This window comes from Gymnodraco acuticeps, unplaced genomic scaffold, assembly GCF_902827175.1.
Source record: "Gymnodraco acuticeps unplaced genomic scaffold, fGymAcu1.1, whole genome shotgun sequence".
Taxonomy (NCBI): domain Eukaryota; kingdom Metazoa; phylum Chordata; class Actinopteri; order Perciformes; family Bathydraconidae; genus Gymnodraco; species Gymnodraco acuticeps.
In genome coordinates, this window is record NW_022989799.1 from 2,969,516 (window position 1) to 2,994,020 (window position 24,505).

The 24,505-nt window shown below is 41.9% G+C and overlaps 1 protein-coding gene across 1 annotated transcript in view; it reads left to right on the forward strand.

Moving 5' to 3' along the window:
* Positions 1 to 4,822: 4,822 nt before the first annotated feature.
* LOC117550984 (gamma-aminobutyric acid receptor subunit pi) overlaps positions 4,823 to 24,505 on the forward strand; it is a 159,289-nt gene continuing 139,606 nt past the window's right edge. The window contains exons 1-2 of the mRNA XM_034223638.1: positions 4,823 to 5,042; positions 13,553 to 13,642. Of these exons, the coding sequence (XP_034079529.1) occupies positions 13,590 to 13,642 (53 nt within the window). The 5' untranslated portion in view covers positions 4,823 to 5,042; positions 13,553 to 13,589. The remainder of the gene's footprint in view (positions 5,043 to 13,552; positions 13,643 to 24,505) is intronic.

Consider the following 24,505-nt stretch of genomic DNA (forward strand, 5'->3'; position numbering starts at 1 on the left):
TGTCATGAATGAAAATATGAGGAGAAAAGGCGTGTGGAGTTATACAACAAACACACAACGTCTAAATCCTCTTATTTACGCGATATCAGTCACAGAAGAACGAAGCCGGTAGGAAGACCCGCCCATCGTAGAAGCAGCCAATGAGACGAGAAGCCAGGAATCGCATATGCACACGGAGACTCGGCCTCTCTTCTTCTTCCTCTCGACACGGCGCTGTGTTTGACTTACTCTGTCTGTTTCAAAGCCACGTTACTTCATTAAATTACCCATTTGAACTTTTCCAGGACTACATTGTCTCTTTTTAATTTCCTCCTGGACTCGAGAAGAACGAACACGATCTACAATACATTGGTGTTATCAAATTTAAAACATATAATTAATAAACAGATGTAGCCCCTGCTGCTCAGGCTGCATGGAGTAGAGGAGTGGTCCATCGTTCAGAGTTATTGCAAATATAGGGTGAAGATAAGTGTTTGGTCAACACATTATTGTCAATTTAGAAGTAATGGTGACTAAATGCTACAGAAATTGTTGCCAAATAGATAGATCTTCACCATTCCAAGTCAAGGGCAGTAGATTCCACGGCTGATGACATAGAACCAGCTCTTCCAAGCCTCTTGTGCTTGGGAAATAAATTGTGGATGAGTAATTTCTGAGGCTTTGCACTGAAATCCATCACACAGATTGGGAGGGCAAGGTCACCTTGCGACTAATTGAAACGCTTTTTTAAATAGATTAATTGTTTCAACCTAACGATTGTGGTTGTCGAAATGTTGCATAATGCATAGCCATGCTGATGTCCCAGCAAGCTTTACTGGCTTTGTGGTTAAATGTTGAATGATTGGACGGAAGCCAAACACGTACTTACTACTACACTTACAACATATCTTAATCTCTACATATACAATATTTGCAACTCATTGAATATAAATAATTGATCACACACTTGACCCCCTGACAGCACATGAGATCACTGGACAAATGCGTGAACGTTTTGGTTCAGGGGGAGCCTTTAATCTGGTCTCCTCGTGGTGACCAAGGTCTAAGTGATGGAACTTCAAGAACCGACTCATGCATAAAACATGCACATGGTCATATAACCCTGGGTGAAATGGTTTGGTGAAAGCAGCAGCAGATAAATGAAGGCTCAGGTGGACGGTACGACATACCAAGATTCAAATGTGACAGGGAAAGATATATGGGACTGGGAGAGATTCATCTCCTGCTGTTGGAGGAAAAGGTGGAAGGCATGATGGCCTTCAAGTTATCGGCCTCATCTTTTCACCTGTCCCTTCCTGAAGAATGACAGGGGGAGGGTCCCCTGGTGAAACCTCAAGGATGTACAGAATATATTACACATGTAACAGTACAAGGACAGCAATATATGGCAGATGGCAATCACTTGCGATTTTTAATTTATTTATTGATTGGGAGCATGGATAGACAGAGACTGACTTTCAGGCAATAGTTCCCAATAGTCACATGACTTTATATTATTTGAGTGTACTTTGAGACATGCAGAAGGTGTGAAGTCAGGATTTCTACAGCTTAAGGCACAATAGACTTAAGACTTTTAAAGGCCTCTTTGAATGAAATTTAAGACAAAGTTGACAATAACCAAAAAGTGAATATTCCTTCATTTTCATCTTTTTTTCAACAACATGCTATATGTGTTACAAGTGGACAGTCATTTTACCCTCTCAAGTTAAAAATAGCAGTAGTGTAATTTGTCACTAGAAAAGATAACATTCTGAAAAATGTATTTTTGCTGGGGCCTCTGACTGGTTTGGGAAACATCTCCTAAATAGATACATGTTTAATAATACATGGTACAAGTGCACCATATTAGTTGATTGTTAAGTAATGATATCAATATAAGTTTCATCTTCATAAGATAATAAAATATACAACTTTATTTATATTAAGGAAATTGTTGCGCCAGAGAATATTCATTCTCAGCATAATAAAATGATCAACAACCCTTCATGTATGTCCCCAATGACTACTGGTTGTATTTCATAAACCATACACTTGTGAACACCCACACTATAAAAAAACTGATTACACTTAACTTTTCACACTTTGGTAGATTTGGTATTTTGAACACATTTGTCATATAGTATTTTTAGATTTGTTTTTTTATGAATTGTTTGTGTTTTTCTGTTTGCACGCTCTCTTGCCCTGAATTGCCCTAAGGGAAAAATGAAGTATGGAGTAGAAAAATTCATTGTCAAAATAATATGTTTTCCCTATAACTAGAGGCAAAAGTACTGAAACAAATGACTTCCCTAATTTCAGCATTATTTAATAGTCCACATCAAAAACTGAAAATGATGGCATGCACGTTACAAAGGTGCTGGCTCAAATTCAAACTAAAGACGTCACATTTACACAGCATGAGCTGCCAGGTCACATCACTTTGACCTTTAGATATGCGAGGACCCCCTGGCAACTGTAATCATATTAATGAGTTGTTTTTTTAAATACACAAATGTGAATGAGATTGTTTAAATGTCAGTTCCTCTTACTGTAAAACTCTCTTTAGTCATATTGCATAAAAAACACACATTTGTAGATTGTATATGCCATTTACATTAATTTGACTTTAGACAAAAAATGCCTTGAGTGAATCTCTGCCTCTTTGAAATAGAGAATATAAATGTCTTAATGATCCCCATAGGGAACGTGTTTCTTTCCTCTTCCACAGGTCAGGGTTCAGGGTTGGTAAGAGAGCATCCCCCCAGGAGGTTAAAGCTTATCAGTCGAAGGGATTCTCTGTTCTAGTGAAGAATGTGTCAGCTGAGTGGCTTGAACCCAAGCCCCCAGGAAGTGAGTTGTGCATTGAATGCAATATCTGTAGTGGCCAAACTGTGGTACTACAACTATCATGTTAATCTGTGAAGTAATTTAATCTGCTGAATTAGTTCGCAATTTACAACTTCTGTTTCACTGATCTTCAAGTCAACGTTGTTTTTAATTAACATGTTTTTGCTTTGATGCCTGAAATTGATATTTAATTCACACAAGCTGAAGACATTTTCAAGTTTTGATCCATAACATAAAATATGTGCATCCGTGGTGTAGTTTGTTTTTTAAGCATAACATTATATTTTTACTCGGGGTGACTGCATTAACGCTTAAAAAACGTGAAAAGTCGTATTCATAAGTGGAGATATCCTACTGAAGATGTTATTTGTTGCATTATTCCAAAACCCACTTCTAAATCTCATTACTTTTTGTTGAGGTAGCCCTTGAGATGCTAACTTCGGGGTCGGCCTATACAAATCCTTCATCACGCACTCTATTTCTGCACTCGGGAGTAGGGATGGGTATCGTTTGAAATGTATCGATTCCGATTTCGATTCCGGTTCTGCTTATCGATTCCGGTTCTTATCGATTCCCCGTTTCGATTCCAAAATTGTAAAATAAAGAGGTCAAACGTTTAGATAACAAAAATATATTTATTCTTAAAAGCTTTAACTGAAATTGTTACTAAAAAATATACATGCAATACAAATGTATTGCACAATAGCTGTGCTTTATTTTAACTGAGCTATGCCTGTGGCAAGCTATTAACAGGCATTACACTTTGCCTTTTCTTTTTCTTTTTTAGTGTAGTGGAGCCTCACTTCAGAGTGTTTACCGCGACCTATCTTTGGTGTTATGAAGTGACTGAGCTCGTGAAATGTCTACGGGAGGGCGGGGGAGCATCGCTGCGGGGCAACTGTGGACCTCTGTCGCCTGTCAGCGCAATTTATATGATGCCGTTTAAAAAAATGAAGGGCGGTGCCGGCCGTCAGCGTACCGAGCCGGCCGTCAACGGCCCGCTGACGACCGGCCGTTCTGTGATTCTCCAGGTCCGCCCTGTATTCCACCGGGTCACCGCAGCACCGCGGTGCAGACGGACCCGCTGGAATACAGGGTCTACCGCGTTTAGGAACCGTTAAGCAGAACCGAAATTGTGTATTTTGTATGGGTACCCGGTACCCGGCATTTTCTTATCGGTTCTCATCTGGAACCGAGTTTCGGTTCCCAACCCTACTCGGGAGCATTTCGACTTTATGCGTAACCGAGCAACGTTTATTGGATTAAACAGGACCTGCTTCCAGTTCTCGTTATACATCCATGCTTAAACCCTGTCCTTCTTGATGGTGGTCTCTTGATCTCTTATACAACTCTATAAATGCTCTCCTGCCCTACCAAGCCGCCCCTGTGTTGTCATGGCACATGTAAGATGGGATCAGCTGCTGCCTGACTGACTGCCCCTTGGGGCTTTTTGGATGGAAAAGTTCCCAGTACACCCACACAGAGGCCAAGAGGCAAGGCCTATATGGAAGGCTGTCGAGATCCATCCATCAGAGGCGAACACCTTGGCGCAAGGTCCTCCATCCTTCCTATAGCCCCTAAGCGTCGTTCCCTGCATTTTTAAACCAACCTATTTTTCCTCTCTCTGTGAAGCAGATTAAAGTATAATATCTGTGAGGTAAAGCGTGCACTGACAGGATTAAGGCCGCTCAGTTTCATCAAATAACCAAAATAAAGATGAAAGGATAACACTGCATGTGTACTACATCCCTACTGATTTCATTATTCTACTAATATCTCTTTGATTCATAATTGTTCTGTTGATGGCACATTTGGACTAAATGCCTCTACTCATGTTGTTAAAACAATTTTAAATGTGGCATAACATTTCACTTCTTGTCCTTCATATTGTTAAGAAAGGGTTATTTACAGACGATGTCATCATGAAAGATATTCTGGGCATTTATCTCGGGCAGATTTGGAGACTACAAATCAGCTGCGGGTCCATGGCGTGCGTCACTGCGCAGCAGCGTGTCCAGCCCACATCAGTTACTGGGAATCCGCTGACAGAGCACAACCAGTTGTATGCGCGGATCAGCAGGTGCTGTCTTTGGACCTGGATGGAAGTCACGGTTGCATCCACGGCGATCTGAGGGGACATTCTTACAGCACGGACTCTTAATTCCAGGATGAGCTGTCATTTATGACATGCTCACCACGGCGTTCGATAATAACAGGTAAAATTCGGATTTTCACTTCATTACCGCGGCTGATTTTCCCTTTAAATGCTTGCGGCACCTGTTCATGTTTGCCGCACCTCGAATTTTGGAGACGTTTGTTGTCCGTTTTGTGCGCCTTTTTCCTCACCAGCGCGCCTTTGGATGCAGCGTGCGGTTTCATCCAGACTGGAAACATGAGTCTACTCAGGATTCAAACTTTGAAGCATGGAGGGATGATTTAGTTTGAAGCGCGAAAGTATCCAACAAAAAATCATGCGTAGTCACATTTTACAGGCTATCTCGGTGTTATTTAACAGCCAAATACATGGTTTCCCTGTGTGTGTGTGTGTGTGTGTGTGTGTGTGTGTGTGTGTGTGTGTGTGCGTCTGTCTATCTGTCTGTCTGTCTATACTTTTCCCTTCAAAAATGTTCTGCTTTAAATAAATTATGTTGCATCACCAGCGCTTGATCCTTCTCGATGTGAATGAGGGTTAGGATGTTAACAAGTTGTTGCTAAACCACAAGAGCCACTTAATAGTTGATTGATTTTCCCATCTGGCCATTAGAATCACCAACATTCAAGTATCCCAAATGTGGACATGCTCATCAAGCTTTAATTGGGCACATAATAATAAATAAAGTGACATGAAGGTGAAGGTCAGGAACTAATTTAATGGAGACCCCGGTGAAGTGTGTGTTACTGGGAGACATACATGCATAATTCATCAGAGATTAACACTTAACACACTTGTGAATGTCTACACCTGTAGACATTCACAAGCCATTATATCATGGGGTATGAGATAGTCCTGATCAACAGTGGTGTCTACTTTGGCCATTCTTCTCCCTCTGCATCAGATAAAAAGCTGTCAAAGTCAATAGGAAAATGCTCCGAGCAATGCTATAAACACTGTGATAATAACTAATTAAAATCACGCCAATGCTCCAGGAAGCCTTGTGATGAGTTTCCCCGAGTCCTCCACTCATTTCTCAAACTATAGCTGCCATATGATGTAATAAGTGAAGTAAGCACAGATTGTAAGGCTTACTTAATTGGTGCAGATTATTTTTGTTCAGTCTGTGTATCAAACTGCAAGCTGCCTCTCAGATCGAGTGCTCACAGTGCAGGCTATAGGGAAGGAAGAGGAACGGGATTTACATAAATGAGAGTTGTGTCAAGATAATGGAAAGGCTCTCCGTTATCTTCAAAACTCCAGAGCTGGGGGTGTATTTCCATTCCCTCTCTGATGGTCAACGTAGAGGAATAACAAATAAACAACAAATTAAAGTATTGGAGTATAGCTGTGCCTTTTTGAACAGCATTTGTTTTAATTTGGTTCTCTCTATATTGATTTTTCCTTTTTTTCCTCTTGCGTATTGTTTTCTGTGGTCTAGCGAGATAAATGGAGCTGTTGCCTTCTGTCACTGGAGTGGTCTGATTGTGATTTATTTGGAGTTCATCCATTACGTCAGGTTTCATTTCAAACCTTTATTTATACAGATAAATCCCATTGAGATCATTGATCTCTTTTTCAAGGGAGACCTGCTCAAGTAGTTCCACATGAAACATAAAAACATAAATAGAACAACAAAAGGACATCATACAGCATCATTTACATAATTATCCACATAAACAGGTACTAATAGCTTCCGATTGAGTAGCATCCAACCGAGCTTTAAAAACATTTAGTGGCACCAGATTGTTCAGTTTCAGGTTCAGCCCTCGTGACTTTTTGGTACATTTCCACTCAGACTTCAAACACGTGACAGGTAAGATTAACCATGTGCGTCCGTAGGTGCAAGTGCATATTATCATTAGTTGTGTCACATGTGGTTTTGTCTCATGGGACATTGCCTTGACTCGGTGGCCCAGAGTCATGTGTCACCGGTAATACAATCTGATGGTCCTTCTGGGATTGTCCACTGTGTCCAGATGTGTCTTCAGATCCACTAGTTTCCCCACAGGCTTTTCTTTTCTAAGAATATACATAATTACATGTGAAATGTGGCCAAAGCCCAGAGGTGGTGCTCCAGAAGCTCTCAAGCAGTTACATACAGTATGTTTTAGTAGATTGTGAGTCCAGTTTATCCTCATTTGTCATAATTTGTTAGATAAATAATTGGAGATATTTGGTATAACGCGCATCCAACAAAAAATGGCATCTCAAATGTTACCTAACATAGAAATAAAGGATTCTCCTGTCTGTAGATTTTACGAAAGCTTGCTAAATGATGGTGAGCAGGCAGAGGGGTATTAAGTCATCTGAAGAGAGGAAAAACAAGTTCTCACAAAATATTGATTCATTAATTATTTGTTGCTTAAAAAATGTGTGCTCACTGTGTTTGGAGATTGAACTGCCTGCATAATTAAACATATAGAATAGAATGGCGTAAATTGAGTACTCAAAGAGTGTATAAAAAGCTGTACAATTATTTGATCAATCATTTTGAGTAGTGTGCAGCTTTAGGTGCTGTTTACACGAGAACGCAAACGCTTGTATCCGCTACTTTTCTCTCGCGTATAGCCCGTTCGTTCACACAAGGCCGTAACGGAAACGCGGAAACGGACCCCGCAAACGATAACGGGTCCCAAGGTGGATAGATCTGCAATCGGAACGCTCTGGGGGGCCAAACGGCTCCGTGTGTACGCCCTATACGATAATTTCCTGATAACGATGAAGCCGTAGCCCCGCCTCTGCTGCTCACTGCTGTAGCATGGTCTGTAGCTACTGCTAGTGCTACTGCTACTGACCATGCTACAGATGTTAGTGCAACATCTACAGCTCCTCTACCACAACCATCAGCAACAAGTGGACATGGAGAATTACATGAACTACATGTTGCTATATCCACCGTGGGGCATGAACAGAAGGGCAACCATGGCAACCATGCTCGGGGGTCTTCTTCGCTGCTTTTGGTGTACTTTGTGGCGGAATTACAGCGTCACTTACAGGCCCGGCAGATGTACTACAGCGTCTCCAGTGCTCCTGAGTGGTCTCGTGTGAACGGAATACTTTTTTGATATCGTATTCGGTTCGTTTGCGTTTCGTATTCGTTTGCGTGTAAATGGGGTCTTAGAGACTGTATTACCCATGAGCCTCTGCTGCTGTTGCTATATATTTAATCCAGATTAAGAGGCACAAATCCCAGCTGTAAAATGCATTCAATCACTTTGTTGTTACACTTGGGAATACAATCAAAATTGAGTGATAATCCAAAAGAGTGAAAACTCAGAGTTTCACAGTACATTGAAGCTGTAGAAGGGTTTGTACTTTGATGTCAGAATTCAGGACACCCAACTTTGCAGAAAGAAATTCCCCTAATTTAGCAAATCTACAATCGTTAGCTTTATGGTTACCTTTAGATTTAGCTAGACTAGCTGTTTCCCTAAAATAATGTGCTCCTGGCATTAGCTTCATTACGAACAAGGGTGATAACGTTCTTCCCATCTACCGCTCTGAAAAAGGTAAGCATATTTCTTGTAAGAAGTTGGAACGAACAACACTATCATATCTTCTGAAAACAAAAGCCAGTGACACACACACACACACACACACACACACACACACACACACACACACACACACACACACACACACACACACACACACACACACACACACACACACACACACACACACACACACACACACACACACACGACCGGACATCTCCTTCATAATGCGCCTTCTCCTCTTTTTCCCAGAATTCACAAACAAAACCAAAACGTTGATTTATCTGTTTTCCCGTTTTGGTTTAAAAACTGAATAACGTCGTATTTTTTGTTTTTCTGAAAAACCCAAAAACGACACCAGTTCTTTTTTTCCTTTTTTAAACATTGTTAATATGTTTTGGACAGAGATGGGGACTCGAGTCTGTGACTCGGACTCGAGTCGCACTTAAGTCGCACACACAGAGACTTTAGACTTGACTTGGACTCCTGCTCAAAATACTTCGGACTCGACTTGGACTCGTGTTTTGGGACTCGTGAACAATCATTGTGTTTTCTATTTTTGGCGTATTAAAGGTGGGGTAGGTAAGTTTGAGAAACCGGCTCGAGATCGCTAGAATTTGAAAATACACAACCGGAGAAAATCTGCCACTTCCTCACAGAGCCCCTCCTCCAACACACACGAACGCACACATGACCAATGAGGGCACGAGATAAGTTTGTGCCCCGATGGGAGGCTGACAGGCAGGTAGGCCATCCAGTTACTTTAGCCGGGCCGGCTATCGGGATGTTAAGAGCATTCCATGGAATATAACAAAAAGTGTATCTCGAGCCGGTTTCTCAAACTTACCTACCCCACCTTTAACATTAACATCATGGTAACACCATGGCGACCGGCGGCACACCTGCAGCTGTACCGCTTGTAATTAGGTTCAACTATAAAAACTTCGAACAAAACGCCGGCGGCACCAACAAAAGGAGCGCACACTGCAAAGTCTGCAATATTAAAATCAAGGATGCTGGGGAAACAACGTCAAATTTCATCAGGCACTTGAAAACTCACCCGGAGAGGTCAGTCACATTAACGCATATGGACGGTTAGCAAACATGTTTAGCTCAGCATCAGCTATGTAATGTTAACTTAGCTTGCTACTAGCTTTGTAACTGAATATTTGAAAGGATGAGTGAATGTTTGCTTGTCACACTTGTTTGCGTTGAGTGGCGTTGACATCCAACTCTTGACATGACATAAAAAAGGTCGGTAACGTTAATCATTACGTTCCGCTGCCACCATCTACTGGCTAACGTTAAACGTAGAAAAACACATAGTTACATACATAAATACATCTGTCGGTTTATAGGCAGGCTACAGGTTTATTGTTGACCACGTAACGTTAATGTTACAGGTTTATCAGGTTACCATTACACTGGGTTTGAGTGAGAGGATAGAGGAATATGTTTATTTATAGTAGACTTAAAAGATGTAATTAGAGACCCAGTGTAATTAAACAATACGGTTGCAGAGGTACAATTTTAACATTTTTGTCCACTGGCCAAATGGCTAGCCTAGTGAATGTTGAAATGTTACCAGCCATATAGATTGCCATTGTTATTTGTGGCTGGTGCGTGCAACATACAGTACCAGCCACTTGCATGATTTACCAGCATCTGGCTGGTAAATGGTGTTAATGGTAGATATCTCTTTTGGAACAGGTCATGTTTTAATATCACCAGTTCAGTATATTTCAGATAATATTGCAGCAATAGTTTTTTAGTTGCAAATGGCACAGAACAAATGTTTACTTTGAAGTACTTTTAACACAGTTTCCCTGCGGGGGATTAATAAAGTATTTGTGATACTGATTCTGAAGTGTTTTGCTTATAAGTTGTTTGCATTTAGCTAAAGTGTGATGTTTGTCCTCATATTGCATTGCAATAGCCTGTTTAAAGTGATCATATAACAAACAACTAATCAGTACTGATACTGTATGCTAATAGATATAGGAGTGATAATAATACAGTAAATGCTTTGAATGTCTTAGATATAGCTGTGCAGTATTCTTAACAGACTGGATAGCAGCAGACAATAGAAGGCTTATTACAACCAGAAGAGACATGAGACTTTTATTTTTTAGAGACTTGAGACTTGACTTGGACTCGTGACCAAAGACTTAAGACTTGATCAAGTCTCACCCCACAAAGACTTGAGACTTGACTTGGACTCGTGACCAAAGACTTGAGACTTGACTTGGACTTGCAAAAAAAGACTTGTGAACATCTCTGGTTTTGGATGCATATTGTTCTATTATCTGTTCAGGCTGTTACATACAATTAGCCTCTGTTGCTACCTGCTGGTGGGTAAATATTAAAATCAGTTATAATTGACAACCGAAAATCTTTATTTTATGTATCTGCCGGTCCTTGGTACAATAAAGGTTGGGAACCCCTGCCCAGACATCACAATAAGGAGGTTTCACATTTTGACATTTCATGAAAAACCAGTGAATCCTATGCAAAAAAATTAGGTTAACAAATAGATTGCATACAAGAGAGTTTTTCTGAATGTAGGTAACATTGAATAGAGTAGCTGTCGTATGGCATCAACCGCACTGCATACCCACAATGCATTACTATCAAATCTCCAAGGGCACTAATTCCAATGTTAAATGTTTGTTTAGTTTAAGATACTTTGATTTATTGCATATTTCACCAAAATAAACGTAATTGAAAATGAATTACTTTGTTTCATTAAGATGACCTTCTCAAAAGTCTCAAAAAGTTCACGACTTTGGTCTAGACTCTGTACTTGCACGTCTTGACCTAGGGTTTAATTGTGAGGCAATGACTCGGTCCCACCTCAACTACGTAATTGACAATGGACTTTACCATCATGCCTATGCTGTCTTTATGTAATTCTGTCAGTGTAAGAAGTCTAAGCTGCTAAGCACAAATGCACACCACAGTAAAAAACTACAATATGCAAAGTACATTTCTCTAGATATGAATTCAGAACAAGATTTCCTGACACTCCTGACAATTCATTCCCGCAGCTCCAGCTCTGCACAAGCAGTAATATTTGGATCCAAGCATGAACACATGGACCAAAACAGACTGCACATCTACAAGTAAAACCTTTTGCAATGCTGAAACTAATTATAATTAATGAAATGAATGTCCCAGGGAAGTTTGTTTACTGCAGATGAGCTCATTCAATAGCATTGCATTATAACTCATGAGCAATCCTGTTCATGTAATTAACGCATGTCGAAATTCAGCATATATGTTTTAATGTCCCTTATATATTAATTGACAACCCTGAATACATCCTACAGTCAGAGGGGACATTGGGGTATTTTACATTTATTACAGGTATGCACATAATGCATTTGAAATAGTATGGAGCTGGGGAGGATAGGGGATAAATATTGTTGCAACATATATCTAGATTCAGAAAGGGCTTGTACAACATAATCAGTATCTTAAACCCCAGGCCTTAAATTAGGATTTTGCCTTGTTTATCTGTGGGTTAGTTGACTTTGTGAGAGCTTCAAATTAAAACAGTACCCGTGTATAACTCATGTGCAGAAGCAGCTGTCTGTGGTGGTCCAGTGAAGTGAGCTACATTTGTAAAAATCCCTTATTACCATGATGTAAAATGCAAAGCTGCTGCTGAAGCAATACTTATGAAATGCTGTATAATGGCAGAACAAGGGATTACATGATTAAAAAGCATCATAAAAAACAAATGTAAATGGAGTTATTTTGCGCTGATGCAATGGAGAGTATAAACTAAGAGAGAAGCAGGGTTAGATGGTAAACACATATTTTGATAGAAATTCTGATTAATTTCTTCTTCAACAAGTATTAATTAAGGTGCTATTTCAGAGTTGAAATACTTCAATTACATGCATTTTCTAGAGGACAGAATTTTAAACTGGAGGTGTAGGTGCGGTGAATAAAGGACAGCAGGCAGGGATTTATCTGGTGTATTTCTTCTCCAACAAACTTAGATTATTACTAATAAACTAAACTAAAAACACTCCTTCTCTCTGTGCACCTACACCATTGTATCTGTTTATAAGTTTCGACCCACATATACTACGCAGTTGCCCGGTTGGACCGGGCGTGACTTTGTCATTATTTTAAATCTTTGGGCACATACTGTATCTTCCAATTAAAAAAAGGCTCAAGTCCAAATGAAGTCATTACAAGTTTGAAGTTGACTTTAATTTGATCAAGTTGGATTCATAATTTTTATTTACTGAAATTGGACTCGAGTTCAAGTAATTTGACTCAATTCCAAACCTGTGCTGTTATTAAGCCTCACTGCTGCAAAACCACACAGTGTATTATGTAACGTTACCAACCGATAGGTCTTAATGTATTCCACGCCCGCACCACTGTAAAGTCACTTTTACCAGTACAGCCACAGAAGTTTGCTTTCCACATTATATTAAATATGTCCGTAGCCTAGCTTGACATCTATATTGGTCTCGGTGTTTAAGTCATTCTGGTCTCTTAACTGCTTTCATCTTAAAAGAGGCATGAGGGAGAGTGGGAGAGAGGGAGAGGGAGACTGCATGGCGATATGGGAAAAAGATGACTTTTTGAAGTAAACTTCAATATGCTCTATTACTTTTCATCAAGTTCTAAGCTTAAAGTGCCAGACTTAAGACGGACAGAGGAGTTTTTGTAGTCGCCAGTAAATAGAAGTCATTGTACTGTTGAGAGAATGTCCTTCATGTAGTGCCTAGTACTAATACAGTGCGGAAAGATGTCCCACATGTAAGTGTCTGTGAGAGTGTAAAATAACCAAATGGCACTTTGCAGCAATGGTTGTTACCTGTCTGAGAGATATCATCAATAGTTGTGGAACCGTAAAGATTAAAGATGGGAAAAGATTGCACATGCCATCCTGTGACGTGTTCCAGACTCACTGGATCAGCACAAACACTATCTGACATCCTCGCTGAGATGCAGCAAACTATTTAGCAGAATCCATATCTTCTGTAACTACTGTCATCTCTTGCATCTCTCTAAATTGCGTGTTGTTGTCCTTTGTGTGCTTTTACCGCAGATAAACTCCACCTGGCGTCTGGACTCTTCTTGCAGCAATGACTCCATATGTATCCGGAGGGACCGTGTTCACCATCCTGCTCATCTGCAGGTAAGACTGTTTACAGAGATACAACGGCTGAAAGGTGAAAGCAGGGAGTGACATTGGGTTTTGATCCATCTAATCTAACAAGACAAGCCTCGGTATGCGGGGATCTGAGCAGTGATGTAATGTAACTAAGTACATTTACTCAAGTACTGTACTTAAATACATGTTGTAGGTACTTTCAGTTTATGCTACTTCTACTCCACTACAACTCAGAGGTAAATGGTGTACTTTTCCTCCACTACATGTATTTAATACCTTTGAGTTACTTTACAGATCTGGATGAATGATGTGAAATATAATCAAGTGTTGAATCAGACTTTAGTTCCACCTGGAGTAAATCCACCAGCTACCCTCCAGTATACAAAGTCATTCAAACTAGCTGCACCTTTACCAGCTTTGAGAACACTTTAATGATCAATCATTATAAAACACATCATATATATTATTCTGAAATGGGCCAATGTGCATAATGAGTACTTTTACTTTTGGTACTTTATATATATATTTTCTTAATTAAATATGTTTTTTATTGACATTTGGCAGCAAACAATTACACATTGTTTTTTCAAGACATAATAATTGTACATTTTAAGTTTGTCTGTCCGAAATGCCTTTTTCTTTTTTTTTATACAAAGATAAAATAAAGACAGTAAAAAGTAAAATCATACGTTTGTAAAAATAAAATCTGGCCTATGAGGTTTTACGAAATCAGTCCACTTTCTCCATCGTAACACAAATAGTTCCAGTTTGTGATTGACAGATGAAGTTATCCTCTCCATTTTGTAAATGTCCATTGTAATATCCACAGATGCGTTTAAAGTTGGGCTATCAGGTGATAACCACTTCTTTGTAAGAGCTTTTTTACTCGCCACCAGCAACAGATTTAATAAATATTTGTCTTTTTTAGTCCATTCTTGAGGTATGAGTCCAAAGAAATGAGTCTTACTCTCCATAGGCACATGACATTTGAAAATATCTTGTAAGGCTTTATGTATCTCTCTCCAAAATACCTCAATAACAGGGCAGTCCCAGAAAACGTGATAATGATTTGCATTTGAATTTCCACATTTTCTCCAGCAGTCTGGGGAGTTACCAGTGAGACTTCTGAGAGGGTGTATAAAATATCTTCCAACTCCCTCCAGTTACAGTATGTGAACTGGTACATTTCCACTGATATTTCCATATTGTTGTCCATTCCTCCTCAGATATGATAACCCCTCCTTCCTTCTCCCACTTGGATTTCACATATATGGTTGAGTGTATTTTAAGATTCAACAGCCCTTTGAAATAACTTTGCTATCTGTTTTTGAATCATATGCTTTTTTAAATAGTTCTATCACACCTGTACCTGATTCTGTTATAGTTTTAACCTTTTTGTTAACATAATGCCGCATCTGTAAGTATCGATTGAAGTCTTGTTTTTCTAATAGGAATTTCTCTTTAAGCATTTCAAAACTAAACAGCGTTCCCTCTTTAATTAGGTTGCAAAGAGCAGTTATTCATATGGCTGTCCAATCCTTAAATCTAGTGTCTAATTTATTTGGAGTAAAGTCGGTGTCATATGCACACCATTTCAGAATTGTAATATGTTCCTCTAATTTATACTCAGTTATGATTGTTTTCCATACTTTAAGAGTCAGTTTTACTCATGGATTTCCAATGTTATTTATGTAGCCCTGTAGGTCGCTGTCAGCTATGATTACTTGTATGGGAATGGATAATATTTTCTCTTCCACGGTTTTCCATTGGGCATCATACGATGGATTGCACCAGCATACCATGGGCCTCAGCTGTGCTGCCCGGTAATACTCTTTAAGGGAAGGTAGAGCCCACCCCCCCTTTTCTTTTGCTAATTGTAAAGTTTTAAAACAAATTATAGGTCTTTTAGCCTGCCATATATACCTTGATATTATTCTGTCCGACTCGTTAAATTGTCTTTGGTTAATCTCTATTGGTAAGGTCTGGAACAAATAAAGTAGTCTTGGCAGTATGTTCATTTTGATGGATTCAATTCTTGAGCTGAGACTAAATAAGGTTCCATCTAGCTATGTCCTCCTTAATCTTTTTGTTTAAAGGTGAGTAATTGTATTCTGATATTTCTGAAAGATCCTTTGGTATTATAACGCCTAAATATTTGAAATGCTCTGTGTGCCATGCCAAAGGGTATCTATTTCTAATTTCACCTGGTGGGCTGTAGTTGTAAGTAAGCAATTGTGTTTTAGCAATATTGACCTGGCAGTCGACCATATTGTTAAAGTGATTACATCAATTTAGGGAGAGAGTTTGTTGGTTGAGCCAAAAAGAAAAAAAATGTCGTCAGCGTAGCAAGCCAGCATGCGTTCCTGCCCGTTATTAGTAATTCCCCATATCTCTTCATTATGTATTGAGCCAATGGTTCCAAGTATAGTGCGAAGAGTAGCCTAGCGGTGACCATGCACAGCCTTGGCTCGAGCCTCTTTCGAGGGTAATGCTATTTGACAAATATCCATTAACTTTAATTCTAGCAGTGGGCTTGTTGTATAATGCCTGTACAGTTTTAATAATTGTGTCATGTATACCAAATCTATGTAGAACTCGATAGAGAAAATCCCAATTTAACGAGTCAAAAGCCTTTTCAGCATCCACGCTTATCACTTTACAATACATGTAAGTTTATTTTGCTGCTAATACTTTAGTAAACATTTTAATGTAGGACATTTACTTGTAACATAGTATTCCTACACTATGGTACTACTACTTTTACTTAAGTACAAGATCTGAGTACCTCTAGATCTGAGATGAAGATAGGAAGTTACTCAATAGCAACTCCTCATGCATGTGATAACAAAATAAATTCCAAGGCCACTTCCAAGCGCTGCTGTGCAGAGCTAATGAAGCAGGATCGGCACCACATGTTATAGTTATTGCATACAATTGTTGTTATAATCCCTTCAGAGGTCATACAGAGAGACTGATGGGATGTTTTGGTCCGTTACCGTGAAGAGAAGCTTCTCCTCTTCTTATATTTTCAAAGCACAGAATGCACTTTGCACATTCTCAATAAGGCTAACCCTCTGGGCCTGGCTGAAGCCCGCTGTAAGAGATTCTGTGTATAGTGTAGTGCCAGTGGCGGCCAGCCCATAGGGGCGATAGGGGCGCCGCCCCCTCTTCCCACATGTTTGATTGTCATTAAAAAAGTAAAATAAATTAAAAAAATATATTTAAAAAAAAAAATGTTTTTATTTTTTATTTTGAATGAACAAGGTAAATATTACATAGTTGGTGTCAGTAACATGTATAATCTACAATAACATCTTGTTTAAAATTATTTTACGATGTTTAAAGTTACTGATAAGTCACATGTTTCCTGCCTGACCGCAGCGTGTATCATTACCCTCTCTCGTCTGGGCGCTAAGAAAGGAGCCCTCAGCCAGAGCAGCAGCATCCAACACATTGCTGACTGTTGCTATCTGTAAACTATGCCGCCGAAACATAATTTCAGCCAATCAGCGTCGTTAGATCTGATGGTCACAGGGCGGCAATTTCAGCGCCCGATGCAGTCTGTGAGTTGTTTGGAATCGTATCCAAGGTGACGCTACAGTCAGTAGTTGATGAGGATGGCTGCGTCTGCAGGTGGAGACGCCGGAGCCGGAGCTGTAGATTAACATTTACATGCTTATTGTAGTTGTAAGGGCAATGTCTGTAGCACCATGGAGCATATGTGCTGGCAACCCTGTCTCCTAAAAATGACGTTCCCACAGAACTAAACTGCATTCTCAATTACGTTTAGCAAGAAACGTATTTTCTCCCACGTTACGTTCGTCATGAACGTATCTCAAATACGTTTATTTTCTACATATCTTCTAGAAACATATTTTCTCCCACGTTACGTTTCTTATGAACGTATCTTAAATACGTTTATTTTCTACATATCTTTGCCATTTATTGTCTTGCTTATAATAATGATAAGTCATTTATAAATATCATTTTAGAGCACACATTTGAAATCAGTAGGCGAGGCTGTAATTTTGCCAGCTGTTACTCTCATGAGCGAGGCAGAAAATAATAGTTTTTAACATGCCAAAAAGCTGCTGTGTCGTTTATTGCACCTCAAACATTAAAACAAATCCTGTTACGTGTTTCTGTACTTCCTCTAAGAAGAAAGGACAGTAACAGAAGATCTCTGTGACGCCAGATGTGGTGTTGTTAATGCGATATGATATTACATTACATTACATTGCATTTAGCTGACGCTTTTGTCCAAAGCGACTTACAATAAGTACATTCGACCAGGAAGACACAACCTTGAAGAAAACAGAATCATATAAGTATATCAGGTTTCATAGAGCCAAACATTTCAAGTGCTACTCAACTGGCTTTAGATAAGCCAGTCCTTTATTGGTATAAAAGTGCTTCGTTAATCGTTCTAACGCTGATATCCGATCCGAAATGATATCCGAAAAACATTTCAGTTTAGGATGGCCGAAGACACTACACTACCCATAATCCCCAGCTATCGTTTGGGACTACAGTCCCGTTGACAAACCCTGTGATTAATCTTCAAACTCTGGGATTGGATGTTGGAGTGGCAGTCCGCCAAGGTTACGGCGAGCGTCAAGCTCTTTGAAATGGAACGAAACCAGACCAGACTATCCAAAACTGGACTCGAACGCCCCCGCATAACTACACATGCTGGCTATTGTGTTTCGCAACATGTTCTCTATGGCACTGGGAATTGTAGTTTTAAAAGACGTTTTTCCAAAAATTAGAAGTTGACAGTATTAAACTGTGTACAGCCCTGGAGGTTTAGGCGATAGGAAACACATTGGTGTGTACACATTTAAAACATGTAATTACTACATGGGTGAAAATCGCTTGTATCCATAATGGGCAGCATTAATATATATTCTACTCCACTACAATTCAGAGGTTAACCTGGTATTTTTACTCCACTACATTTACTTTAGTAACTCTGCAGATTCTGATTAATGATGTGAAATATAAACAACCCTTAAATCAGACTTTAGTTACACCTGAGTAAAATTCAAGAAAAGCTGATTGTCAAGTGCCAACAATCAGGCGAGATATTTGATAGTTGGTGCTTGTTACAGCCACTGCTACCTTGTGAGCTTAAGTCTGTTTGTGTGTATGTAAATGAGCTGTGCAGTTCCTCTGCTGTCATTGGCCGTCCGGACCGCTCAACATCCGCGGGGATTGGACAGACGTCGCCCAACCCCTGCTCGCTTCTGCCACGTCATCCAGGGAGAAGGGGATGTTGCTCCATAAATGGATTGATTCATGTGACGCTGCAGAGTATTCTGCCTTTAAAGAATTAATCCTGATGGATGACTTTAAGAGGGGATTACCTGACCGTGTTGTGGGGCCAATCTGTGTGACCATCATTTTTACTTAGTTTCAGTAACAATAAAACCACCGGTAACGAATATACCAAATCCAATCTGGGCGTGTCGTTTCCCGTTTGTACCCTAGCCAAGTGGGAACGTAACACGTGGGGACTCGTCCGGGATACATTTAAAACAATTCCTGGGGTTATAGGTGGGTTTATTGTGGCAGTAAACTTGGTAAACGTGTGGGCGGTACACTCAGGTATGGCATCGTTCGATATAGAGGCGTTCTTGGTCTGGCCGTCCTATGAGCAGCTGGACCGGTGTAGAAAGGATGATTTGATGGAGATAGCGCGGCATTTCAGTCTTGTGGTAAATCGGCAAATGTTAAAAAAAGAGTTGAAGGCATTGGTGGTTGATGAGATGGTGCGAAGAGAGGTACTTGTACCGGCTGTACCAGCTGAGCTCCCAGTGTCCGATGTTCCCACTGAGGGCCTGTTGCGTCCAGAGACTGAGGCAGAGTTTACGTTTACTGAAGGAAGGGGTAGTGACAGCGAGGGGGGCGAGCCGTGTGAGGCACCGCTCACGTCACCTCGCAGATGTCCACCCTCTCCTGTTGGTACAGATTCCCGGGAGGGGGCTAAACTCAAGGTCCGTCTCGTCCGGCTCCAGTTGGAAGCCAAGGACAGGCAGCGTCAGTGGGAAGCTAACGACAGGGAGAAAGCCAGGCAGTTACAGCTGGAGCTACGAAAGTTAGAAATTGACAAGGAAGTGCGGATACGTCAGCTGGAGCTAGACTCCGAGCTGCGTGCCTCCGGTGCTTTTGGCCATGTCGGAGGAAGTTCCTCACCTCATTCTCATCCACCTGCCTTCAATGTAGGGAAAAATGTTGTGTTGGTGCCGGTTTTCCGTGAGGCTGAAGTGGATGCGTATTTTGGTGCGTTTGAACGCATGGCAGCGGGATTACAGTGGCCGACTGACGCCTGGGCTCTGTTAGTGCAGTGTAAACTTCACGGGAGAGCTCAGGAGGCGGTTGCTGCTCTTTCACTGGAGGACAGCCTAAGCTACGACCTGGTAAAGCGTGCCATACTTAGGGTGTACGAGTTAGTTCCCGAGGCTTATCGGCAGAAGTTCAGGAATCACAGAAAGGGGGCTAATCAGACACATGTCGAGTATGCCAGGGAGAAGGGGATGTTGCTCCATAAATGGATTGATTCATGTGACGCTGCAGAGTATTCTGCCTTTAAAGAATTAATCCTGATGGAGGACTTTAAGAGGGGATTACCTGACCGTATTGTGGGGCATATAAATGATCAGAAAGTGCAATCTCTCTCCGCAGCTGCTGTACTGGCAGACGAATATGTGTTGATGCATAAAACGGTGTTTTCTCCGGCTATTGCTGAGAACTCTCGCCGCATGTCGGGTGCACCTGTTGGTCAGCCCGCGAGAGTGTTTACGAGGGACAAAGAGGGGAGAGAATGTCACTATTGTCATCAGCCTGGGCATCTCATTAATAATTGCCTAATGCTGAAGCGGAAGGAGCAGTCACCAAACGTGACCAGGCCGAAAGGCATCGGCTTGATTAACACTAACTCACTCAGTATTTCCACACCTGACAATGCGGAGGAAATAGATCCCTGTTTTAAGCCTTTTGTGTTCGAGGGATTGATTTCACTAACAGGTGAGTCAGACGATCAGAGACCCGTCCGCATACTACGAGACACGGGAGGCTCACAGTCAGTGATTGTTGCCTCGGCTCTACCATTTTCCGAACAATCAGCGTGTGGGTATGGATCGACTTTATGTGGCATTGAAATGGGTTATGTGCCCCGGCCCGTACATAATGTACATGTACAATGTAAATTAATTACTGGATTTTTCCCTGTTGCTGTGTGCCCAGCATTACCCATAAGGGGTATAGTTTTCCTAATGGGAAATGACATCGCAGGGGGTAAGGTAACCCCTGCATTAGAAATATTGGATTCTCCTCAGCTTGTAGTGCCTGAAGTAACCCAGGCCCACATTTTCCCTATTTGTGCTGTCACTCGCGCGCAAGCGCGTAAGAGTAACTCGGAAGTGTCGCTAGATGATACTATGTTTGGGAAAATATTCACAGAGGACAAAATACCGGAGGAAAAGCCAGCAGTGGAGGTTTCTGCATCCTCCGCGTTCTCGGCTGGAACCGCTGCGCCAGCGCAACCTGCCAGCCCAGCTGTTGACTGTTCCACACTCCCGGTAACCCGAGAGCGTTTACTCGCCGCGCAGAGGGCGGATCCGACGCTTGTGAAGTGTTTCGAGCAGGTGGTGAGTAATGACAAAGCAAGGGGTGAGAAGGTGGCTTATGTGTTGGATAAGGAGATATTAGTGCGCCAATGGTCCCTCACTGCTACTGCTGAAGCTGACTGGAGTGTAGTGCATCAAGTAGTCTTGCCGGTGCCATACCGTCAACATGTGCTATCTGTCGCGCATGAAAGTCAATGGTCGGGACACTTGGGCGTGACTAAAACGTATCAAGTAATTCTGAAGCATTTCTTTTGGCCAGGTTTAAAGAAAGATGTCTCTAGTTTCTGCCGCTGCTGTCATGTGTGCCAGGTTGTCGGTAAGCCTAATCAAAAAATTCCGCAGGCTCCGTTACATCCCATACCGGCTATAGGTGAGCCCTTTGACCGGGTGTTGATAGACTGTGTTGGTCCTTTACCACGTACGAAAACAGGTCAACAGTATTTACACACGATAATGTGTACGGCGACTCGTTTTCCGGAAGCAATTCCGCTGCGTAGCATTACTTCAACATCTGTAGTTAAGGCCTTGACGAAGTTCTTTTCTACATTTGGAATTCCGCGAGTAATCCAAAGTGACCAAGGGACACATTTTAAATCTAAATTGTTCAAACAGGTCCTACAAACACTGCAGGTTAAACATGTGATATCCAGTGCGTATCATCCAGAGTCGCAGGGGGCATTAGAACGGTGGCATCAGACTTTAAAGAGTATGTTGCGAAAATACTGTATGGAGACAGAAAAAAATTGGGATGAGGGAATTCCTTTCGTTTTGTTCGCAGCCCGTGAAGCTGTTCAGGAGTCATTAGGATTCAGTCCCGCGGAGCTCGTTTTCGGCCATACGCCCCGCGGTCCACTTAAAATCCTACACGATGAGTTTCTTTCGGCTGATACTCCTCCAGATACGAACGTACTAGATTACGTTAGTCAGTTCCGTGAGCGTTTGCACCGAGCAAATTCACTCGCCAGAGAGTCGCTCTCCGCTTCACAAGCGGTTATGAAGCGAAATTATGACCGTGCCGCTGTCCCTAGGCACTTTGACATAGGTGACAAGGTCCTCGAACTATTACCTATCCCCGGCTCTGCGCTCTCAGCCAAATTCCTCGGGCCGTATGAAATCCGTGATTGCCTCAGTGACACCGATTACGTGATTGGTACTCCCGAGAGACGACAAAAAACGCGTGTCTGCCATGTAAACATGTTGAAGCGATATCATGCACGCACCGTCACTGATAGTACGCCAGCCGGCTCATGTAATCAAAGAGTGGCTGCTTCGGCGTTAATAGTGATAGATAGTTCCGGCTCCTCTGACGACGGGTTGGTGATGCGCTCACATCACCAGCCGGGTGCGCGGTTATGCAACTCGGAGATGGTAGAGACACTGCCGACCACGTTAGGTCATCTGCAGGAGAGCCAGCAGAATGACGTAACCCAGTTGGTGGATGATTTCCCGTGCCTTTTCCATGATGTCCCCACCAAAACTAATGTGATAAAACATGACATTGATGTAAAAGGTGCGAGGCCAATCAAACAACATCCGTACCGCGCCAATCCCACCAAACGCGCACTTATGAAACAGGAGGCTGACTATCTTGTAGCAAATGGCCTGGCGACACAGAGCTCTAGCCCATGGTGTTCGCCGTGTCTTGTAGAGGCGAAATCTGATGGTTCTCCGCGATTTATTACGGACTACCGTAAAGTGAACGCTGTTACGGTAACAGATTGCTACCCATTGCCGAGAATGGAGGATTGCATTGACAATTTAGGTTCCGCTAAATTTGTCAGTAAATTGGACCTACTTAAAGGTTACTGGCAGGTACCTTTAACGGACCGTGCCTCAAAAATCTCCGCTTTCGCTATGCCTGACTGTTTCCTGCAATATACAGTAATGGCGTTTGGTATGTGTAACGCTCCCGCTACATTTCAAAGATTGGTGAATACTGTCCTCTCCGGAATAAGCCATTGTAACGCGTATTTGGATGACCTCATTGTGTACACGCCCACATGGGAGATGCACATGAAGATTCTGGGGCAGGTATTCACCCGGCTCGCACAGGCGTCTCTTACTTTGAATCTGGCCAAATGTGAGTTTGGTAAAGCTACGGTCACCTATTTAGGAAAGCAGGTTGGGCAAGGCCAAGTTAGACCAGTGGAGGCTAAGGTTACTGCGGTGGCTGAATGTGCGGTGCCCGGCACCAGGAGTGATCTCCGCCGTTTCCTCGGTATGGCAGGCTACTACCGCAGTTTCTGCCGTAACTTCTCCACTGTAGCTCAACCCCTAACTAGGTTGATAAGTCCCAAGGTGGAATATGTTTGGACCCCTGAGTGCCAGCATGCATTTGAGTGTGTAAAGACACTTTTGAGTCACGCTCCTGTGTTCGCTGCTCCCGATCTTGCGAAGCCCTTTAAACTCGAGGTGGATGCTAGTGCAGTGGGGGCCGGTGCTGTTTTACTGCAGGAAGATGCGACGGGAGTTGATCATCCTGTCTGCTATTTCTCCCGTAAGTTCAACAAACACCAGGTACGCTACTCTACCATTGAAAAGGAGACCCTTGCTTTGTTGTTAGCTCTCCAGCACTTTGAGGTTTATGTCGGGTCTAGTTCTTTGCCGGTTGCAGTGTTTACCGATCATAACCCCATTGTCTTTTTGTCCCGCATGTACAACCACAATCGGCGTCTCATGCGGTGGGCTCTGATCGTTCAGGACTACAACCTGCAAATCCGACACAAGAAAGGCTCAGAGAACGTGTTCGCAGATGCTCTGTCCAGACTGGAGTGATGTGTTCTGTGGTCATGGTGTGTGATGTGTTATGGTTCACAAAAACCCTGTGGGGTTTGTGTTTTAAGGGTGGGGGGTGTTACAGCCGCTGCTACCTTGTGAGCTTAAGTCTGTTTGTGTGTATGTAAATGAGCTGTGCAGTTCCTCTGCTGTCATTGGCCGTCCGGACCGCTCAACATCCGCGGGGATTGGACAGACGTCGCCCAACCCCTGCTCGCTTCTGCCACGTCATCCAGGGAGAAGGGGATGTTGCTCCATAAATGGATTGATTCATGTGACGCTGCAGAGTATTCTGCCTTTAAAGAATTAATCCTGATGGAGGACTTTAAGAGGGGATTACCTGACCGTGTTGTGGGGCCAATCTGTGTGACCATCATTTTTACTTAGTTTCAGTAACAATAAAACCACCGGTAACGAATATACCAAATCCAATCTGGTCGTGTCGTTTCCCGTTTGTACCCTAGCCAAGTGGGAACGTAACAGT